Source organism: Monoraphidium neglectum, assembly GCF_000611645.1.
Source record: "Monoraphidium neglectum strain SAG 48.87 unplaced genomic scaffold scaffold00892, whole genome shotgun sequence".
Lineage (NCBI taxonomy): Eukaryota > Viridiplantae > Chlorophyta > Chlorophyceae > Sphaeropleales > Selenastraceae > Monoraphidium > Monoraphidium neglectum.
Window position 1 is genome coordinate 10,688 of NW_014012736.1, and position 7,068 is coordinate 17,755.

The 7,068-nt window shown below is 62.1% G+C and overlaps 2 protein-coding genes across 2 annotated transcripts in view; one reads left to right on the plus strand and one right to left on the minus strand.

Moving 5' to 3' along the window:
- Positions 1 to 301: 301 nt before the first annotated feature.
- MNEG_5814 (hypothetical protein) lies at positions 302 to 3,875 on the plus strand (the record flags this gene model as incomplete). The annotated part of the gene is made up of 12 exons (XM_014045710.1): positions 302 to 325; positions 471 to 644; positions 921 to 959; positions 1,237 to 1,378; positions 1,627 to 1,679; positions 1,894 to 2,028; positions 2,345 to 2,455; positions 2,650 to 2,787; positions 3,084 to 3,263; positions 3,388 to 3,473; positions 3,624 to 3,776; positions 3,842 to 3,875. The coding sequence occupies 12 exons, from the start codon at positions 302 to 304 to the stop codon at positions 3,873 to 3,875; spliced, it is 1,269 nt and encodes a 422-aa protein (XP_013901164.1).
- Positions 3,876 to 4,584: 709 nt separating this feature from the next.
- Positions 4,585 to 7,068, minus strand: part of MNEG_5815 (ubiquitin carboxyl-terminal hydrolase 7) — a gene marked incomplete at both ends in the record, with an annotated part of 4,414 nt that continues 1,930 nt past the window's right edge. Inside the window, 3 exons of the mRNA XM_014045711.1 lie at positions 4,585 to 5,511; positions 5,931 to 6,239; positions 6,586 to 7,059. Of these exons, the coding sequence (XP_013901165.1) occupies positions 4,585 to 5,511; positions 5,931 to 6,239; positions 6,586 to 7,059 (1,710 nt within the window). The remainder of the gene's footprint in view (positions 5,512 to 5,930; positions 6,240 to 6,585; positions 7,060 to 7,068) is intronic.

Genomic DNA, 7,068 nt, shown 5'->3' on the forward strand with positions numbered 1-7,068 from the left:
ATGAACTCGCGCACTCGTGATCTGTGCGTGAAAAACACCCAGGCTCAAGCTGCTCGCACGTTATGCAGCAGTAGGCACACACCAGCAAATAGGCATCAAACGTATCGAAATTTCCACGCACAAACTACGCGAGATGGCAGCTACAGAAGCTGACGCCCCCGGGCATGCGGCGGGCGACGCACGCTCAGAAGCCCTCGACGATCGAGGAGGGATTGGGCGCTACAACCCAAGGCCGTCAAGCCCCTTGCCAGCCCGAGTGTACATAAGGCCGGCATCCCCAGACGCCAACGGTACACCGCGCATGAGCGCTCAAGTGGAGGTGCAGGTGAGCGTAGTTGATGTGCGAGCCGGACACGCTGCCATCGTTGATGCGCTGTGCAACGTTGCCCGACTGCATGCGACTGGTTTATGATATAGTGGTGGACCGTTGACACGCAGCTTGGGTTGAACTTTGTCATCGCTTGTTGCAGGACACGGGCGGCGCATCCTCGCTGTCCAGTGTGGCCACGCTCTGCAACTCGGCAATCGGCGCCGGGGTGTTGTCTCTCCCCTATGCATTCAGCTGCGCGGGCCTGGTGGGCGGGCTGGTCTTGTGCATGGTGGTGGCGGCGGCGGAGTCATTCTCTCTCTACATACTCTCAAAGGTGGGCCGACCCGTGCCATCGCAACAGCAGCTGTAAGGGCTCGCACGTGTGCGTATTTGATGTGCATTTTGAAGACACCTCAACGCTCTGATGTGTGGACATTCGCACACACCTGTAGCATATGCACATACACAGACACATACATGTGTGCAAAATACACACATGCAACACACACACACACACACACACACACAAACGCACCTGACATTGTCACGCTGCCGCCATCGTCATTATGCCCGCCATCCCTGGCCGCTTCATGCCGACATTCCTGGTCAGTTTGCTGAGCGGTATGACGCCCACAGCTACGGCAGCCTGGTACGCCGTGCTTTGGGCCGCAAGCTGTCGTCAGTGCTGTCACTGATCACACTGCTCTACCTCATCGGCTCGTGTGTCGCTTATTTGGTGCGTGAAACGGCCATTGGTCAAGCATGTGGCAGGGGGTGTCGCTTGAGCACAGTCTTCTGCAGCAGGCGGTGCCTTATGCTGGCGTTGATGCAGCGCCAAACTCCTGTTTACCATCACCCCGCGCCCTTCCCTACCCCGTGACCAAGCCCTCCTCCTGCTCTTTCTCATCCTCCTCGTTCAATTACAGGTGATAATTGGGGACACATTCAGCTCCCTGGCCACCCAGGCATTCGGAGCTAGCCTCTACACTGACCGCCGCTTCATCTTGCTTGCTGTTGGCGTGGTGCTCATCCTGCCCATGTGCTTTGCACCCTCACTCTCTGCGCTGGGTGAGAGCTCGCAACAGTGGTGACAAATTGGGGGCGGCTTCCAAGTCCAGCGCCTGGCAACTGCGGTTCTCGGCGGATGCGGCTCGCGCGGCCCCGGCCCCTTGATAACGGAGAGCGCCAGGAGCAGCACAACCATTTCCACCACAGGTGCCATGTGCAAAATGCACGTGCAATGGCAGTCAATTGCTGGGTGGTTTTTCTGACTGCAAATGCACATCTGCCATTCCATCGCTCATGCCCCCCTGCAGAGTGGGTCAGCGCTGGGGCGGTGATTGGGTTCCTTTACACCAGTGCGGCCATCGTGTGGCGTGGTTCTCAGGTTAAAAGGCTTGGCTAAGGGGTGGGGCCATGCCGCCTCGAGGATGCCGTGCTCATCTGCAAGAAGCGGGCAAGGGCATGCGCCCCGGTGCGGGCCGGGCAATCACCACTCCTGACTGTTGTGTTAAATCCTTGCACTGGCTTTGCTTGCCCCTCTCCTCACCTCTCAACTGCCCCGTGCGGCGTTGGTGTTGCAGGTGGTGCTGTCTCGCGCAGACCCCTGGGCGGGCGTCATCCTGTGGCAGCCCAACCTGCGTGAGGCGCTGTACGCCGTCAGCATCCTGGTGTTCGGCTTCAACAGCAGCGCCAACACAGTGTCCATATTTTCAGAGGTGGAGGCCAAAGGGAAACGGTTGGGAGCAGCAAGCGCTCGTGGTAACAAATTTGGCACTGTACGAAGCGCATGTTTGCTCATGCGCGCCAAGGCAGCAACGGCACGCGCGCACTTATGCACGCGTGCTCAGGCACATTGTAGTGTGTGTGCAAGCGCGCACACGCGCGATGCACACACACAACACACACACACAACACACACACACACACACTCACAAACACACACATTCGCGCACACACAAACACGCACACACACAACCGCAGCGTGTCCTGACAGAAACTCCCTGCACACCCCACCCACCAACTCACCTGCAGCTGGACCACTACCCACACCGGTTGGTCGTGCTGCTGCCCCCAAGCCCCACGCAGTACGCGTCACTGCACCGCCTGGCACCACGGCCCTACACTTACAAGCTCATAGGCATGGTCAGACACCACTGCCTCCCCTTTTGTTCCCCGGCCAGCAGCTTTCGGGTGGTTGGGTATATCGTGAGGCTGGCGCGTCTACAAGCGGTACTTGCCGTTCAGCTACAGCAACTGTGGCACTGCGGCATCGTGGGTGAGGCAACCTTAATCCATTGACTGAGATCTGCCCACCCTACTACCCACACTCACCCCAGCTGGGCGTCATCATCGTGGCCATGAGTCTCATCGCGGCCGGATACGTGGCTGTGGGTGTTGCTGGGTACGCCGCCTACCCAACCACCGTCAGCTCCAACATTCTCAACACATTCCCGGCCAATGACACGGCCATGCAGGTGGGATCCTGTAGGCACGGGCAGCGGTGCACCTTGGCTGACGGGTGGAGCCGCATGGAGCACCAATTCTCAGCGCCGACCCTGGTCACGCCACTGCCCATACCCTCCGAGACGTGATTTTCACACAATTTTACGCATGCCTGCTGCTGATCTTTTCCCTTATAGTAATCATCCTGCACAGCCCCACCATGCTGTCCCTTCTCAAGCATATGGCACCCGCCCTCCAACGCTCATCTGGCGCACGCAACATCACCTTGAATCCCTTCATCCCTCCACAAATCCACTCGACTCAACAGGTTGCGCGCGGTGTGATAGGGCTGATGGTTCTCGGCCACTATCCCTTGAATTTCAATCCCGCGCGCCTGGCCATGCGCGACCTCATGGCCACGTTCTTCGACGTCAACATCATCCCCCCGCTGGCCATGGCCGCGTTCACGGTGCTGTTTGTGGGCGCGACGCTCGCCACTGCCATGGTGGTAGGTGACTGGGTATCGTGCGCCTTTCGTTGGCGGCACCTAGAGCCTGCGTGTTGCACGCGCACCCATTTTTCCCTGCTGCCGCCCGTTAATCGCTGTTCCCGTCTTCTGCCCCTCGTTCCAGGTCACCAACCTGGGTTCTGTCCTGCACCTCATTGGCGGAACTGCCGCCACCTTCATGATTTTTCTGCTGCCTGGCCTGCTGTGCTGGTGAGTAATAAAGCGCATGCTGTTTGCAGCGTGTTCCCCCGTGCCTGGTGCATCCTCATCTGCACCCCCGGAAAGCATAACAAACATCATTTGCGACCCAAAACTGCCGACTGCACGCCGAACGCCACGGGCCCCACCCTGATCCCGCAGGAACGCTGCCGTCATCAAGGCCACAGAGTCGTACCCAGATTTGGCCGCAGCGGAGGACGAGGACAGTGGCGCAGAGGCGGCGCGGGCTCTCATCCCCAAAAAGGCGGGCCTGCGCACCGCGGGGCCGCTGGTCCTGCACTCGGCAAAGTCATGGTGGGCCGCCATCGCCTTGATCTTTATCAGCTGCCTCGTCTTTGCCATCACCCTCTCTACAACAGGCGGCGGCGCGGGCCATTAGTGATCGTGTCGTAACACGTCTGAGCATGTGCACCACTGTGCGCTGCAACACAGCATTGTGAACAATCAAAAAGTTGTTCGTGCCAAGTGTTTTGCGTGAGGGGTATTCACACTCACTGTCCATGCAATATTCAAGTAACCTTTTGCAGTTTCAGTACGATTGGTGTCCACAAGAGCAGTCTCGTCTGCATGGGTGTTGTGGGTGGGGTCACTGGACATGCAGCTGCACGTCTTGCCAGAGCAAATCCAATGGACCCTGATGTCACTGCCGCAACTCTGCTGTTTGTTTTGGAAGCGGCTGGTGACATCAGCGGACAACACAATGTCTTTACCCCCCCCCCCCCAAACATCTCTGGAAATGGCTGGTGATGTGAGCGCACAACACAGTGTCTTTACCCCCCACACCGACTGTATATGAGCCCTTGCCAGATGTACTTGCAATGTTACAGAAAGCTGCAATCGTGGCGGAATGCGAGAAGGCACACAGGCACAGCAATCATGGGCCTCCGGCGCGCGCGTCTCTCAGCGCGTGCTCTCAGCGCGTGCCCGTGCCAGACAGACAGGGCCACAACCAGCACGACGCGCAGGGCCAGGTACTGCGATGTTACAGCCCCAGTCAACGCTGGCTGACGCTCACTCCCCCGCTGCCAGGCCCCAAGCCCCGGCTGCCGCCGCCCGCGCGCGAGCTGCGCCGCAGGGGCGGAACAGCGGGGCGGCAGGGTCGTCAGCTGTTAATTTTGACGGGGCGCTCAAACCCATATGCTGCCCGGTGCCCCGTGGGTCGCTTGGAGCCCTTGTCCTCGTGCTCGCAGCCCAGGAAGGGCAGGTCAGCGCCCAGGGCGTGGCCAGCCGTGGGCGTGGCGAAGCGCTCGGCAGGGACATCACCGTCCGCCAGGTACTCGGGCAGGGAGCGGTTGCCGCCGGGCACGAAGCAGAAGCGCCACTTGGCAAACGCCGCAGCCTCCACACCCAGCCGCGTGCGGATGCGCGTCTTTATAGAGTCCAGGGTCTCGGCGCGGCCGATGCGCAGCAGGAAGGGCTCGCCAAAGGGGAGCACCGGCACCACCGCCTGCTGCTGCTGCCCTGCGGGCTCCTCCCGCTGCTGCTGCGGCGCCTGCTGCTCCGTGTCCTGCTGTTGTAGCTGCTGCTGCTGCGGCTGATGTGGCTGCTGCTGCTGCTGCAGCTGCTGCTTGCTGCCGCCCTTGCCGCCGCCCGCCCCGCTGATGGCGCCGCCTCCGCCGCTCCCTGCAGTTGAGTGCTGCTGCTCCTGGCGGTCCGGTGCAACGTGGTACACGTGGATCAGCAGGGGGCCACCCTCGCCAACTCCACCGCCGCCGCCGCCGCCGCCGCCGCCCGCGTCTGCCTGCCCCTCCTGCTCCTGCTCCTGCTCCTGCTCCAGCTCGTCCTGCGGCACCGGCTCTGCGCGCAGGGTCCAGTACTCCGCGTTGACGCCGCCCACCTCCTCCGTCATGTCGCACACCTTGAAGATTTTGGAGTGGAGCAGCTCCAGCAGCCGCAGCCGCTTGCCAGCATGCTCCGGCGGCAGCCGCTTGCGCAGCTCCTCCAGGACGTCCCCCACCACGGCGTCGCGCGCCACGCGGATGGTGTGGGGCTCGCCCACGAGCGCTGTGCGCTCGTCATGGAAATTGACCTGCGTTGTTGGGGTTGGAGGGCAGGGGCAGAGGGATCAAGGGCAGACAGGCTGCAGGGAAGGGGAGGGACGTCACATGGCAGCTGAACAGACCTCTGCATCGCAGAGTGAAGCCATGCCCAATCCTCTCGCGCGCATCCATTCAAAAGCATGTTTTCAGACCCACTGAGAAACACCATTGGATCGCAATTGTGCAGAGCTCAAAGAACACTGCCATGTATGCATACATATGCACACACACACACACACACACACACACACGTGCTTTAAATGGCAGCCTCCCCGCCCGCCCTGCACATACATACATGCAAACGCGCCCACACACCCGCGCCCAAGCGCCTCATTGAAACCCCTCTCGCCCTGCCAGCCGACCTGCCAGCACCCCCCAGCCCCGTGAAACCCCGCGCGCCCCGCCTCACCTTGAGGGTCTTGAGGGCCTCCAGCTGCGGCAGGGGCAGGTCCAGCACCTCGTAGTACAGCGTGTCCGTGGGGTGGTTGCTGTGAGACAGCAGGCGCGCCAGGTCGCTGACGGCGCGGTAGCGCACCGCGGAGCGCATGGGCTGCTGCGAGAAGCCGTTCTGCTGTGTGAGGCGCAGGAGGTCTGGTGAGGCCAGGCCCAGGTGCCGCGCCAGCTCCGCCGTGACGTCATCGTAGCCCATGCCCTTCAGCAGCTCCAGGGTGAAGCCCTCGCCCTCCTGGGACCACGCGTCAAGGCGCTTGAACTTCACCTGGAGCAGAGGGGGATGAGTGGGTGTGTGGTGTTCGCTCGCAAGGGGGGGGGGGGTGCCCAGGGGTGCAGGCCGGGGGGGTGGCGATGGAGTACTGCCTGATGCAACTGGCACGGCCCTGATGACACCTCCCTAGGCAAGCCTGGGTGACAGCTTGGCATGATGCCCTGAGGACCGTGAGCACCTGGCGTCAGCGGCCCCTGCCCACATGCCGCAGCAGCGGCCTCTACGCACATGCCAGGCAATTCAACAAAGCGCTACCAACCTGCCCGCCCCGCTCCCCAGAAACACGCAAACTCCCAGCAGCCGCCTATGGAGCACCGTGCAACCCTGGTCGCCCACCCACCAGCATACGGTTGCAGACCCAGCTGAGGAAGTCCTTCACGATGGGGAAGCGGTAGCGCGACGCACCGCCCTCGCCCTCGGCCTCGCTGCCGTCGCCATCGCCCTGCTGCGCGACCTGGAAGGCGATGATGTCACCCGTCTCCAGCTGCGCATTGGAGTACAGCAGGGCCGCGGCGCTGATGGCGTCCACCATGATAGAGGGCTCCCACTTGATCTCCTCGTAGCACTGCAGCGGGGCGTCGGGCGGCAGCCCCGCCATGGCGCGCAGCATGGGGAACAGGTCCCGCATGCGCGCCGCCTTGGGCGCAAAGAGGTGGCCCACGTAGCGCAGCTGCTCTGTCTCCGGGTCGTAGTGCTTGAAGAAGAGCAGCATCTCGTTGCGCGCCGGCTTGTGCAGCGGCTTGTCGGCGTCGGGCCAGGGCGTCTCCAGGTAGAGCCGCAGGTCCAGCAGCGAGTGCTTGCTGGCCACCGCGGGCTGCACGCC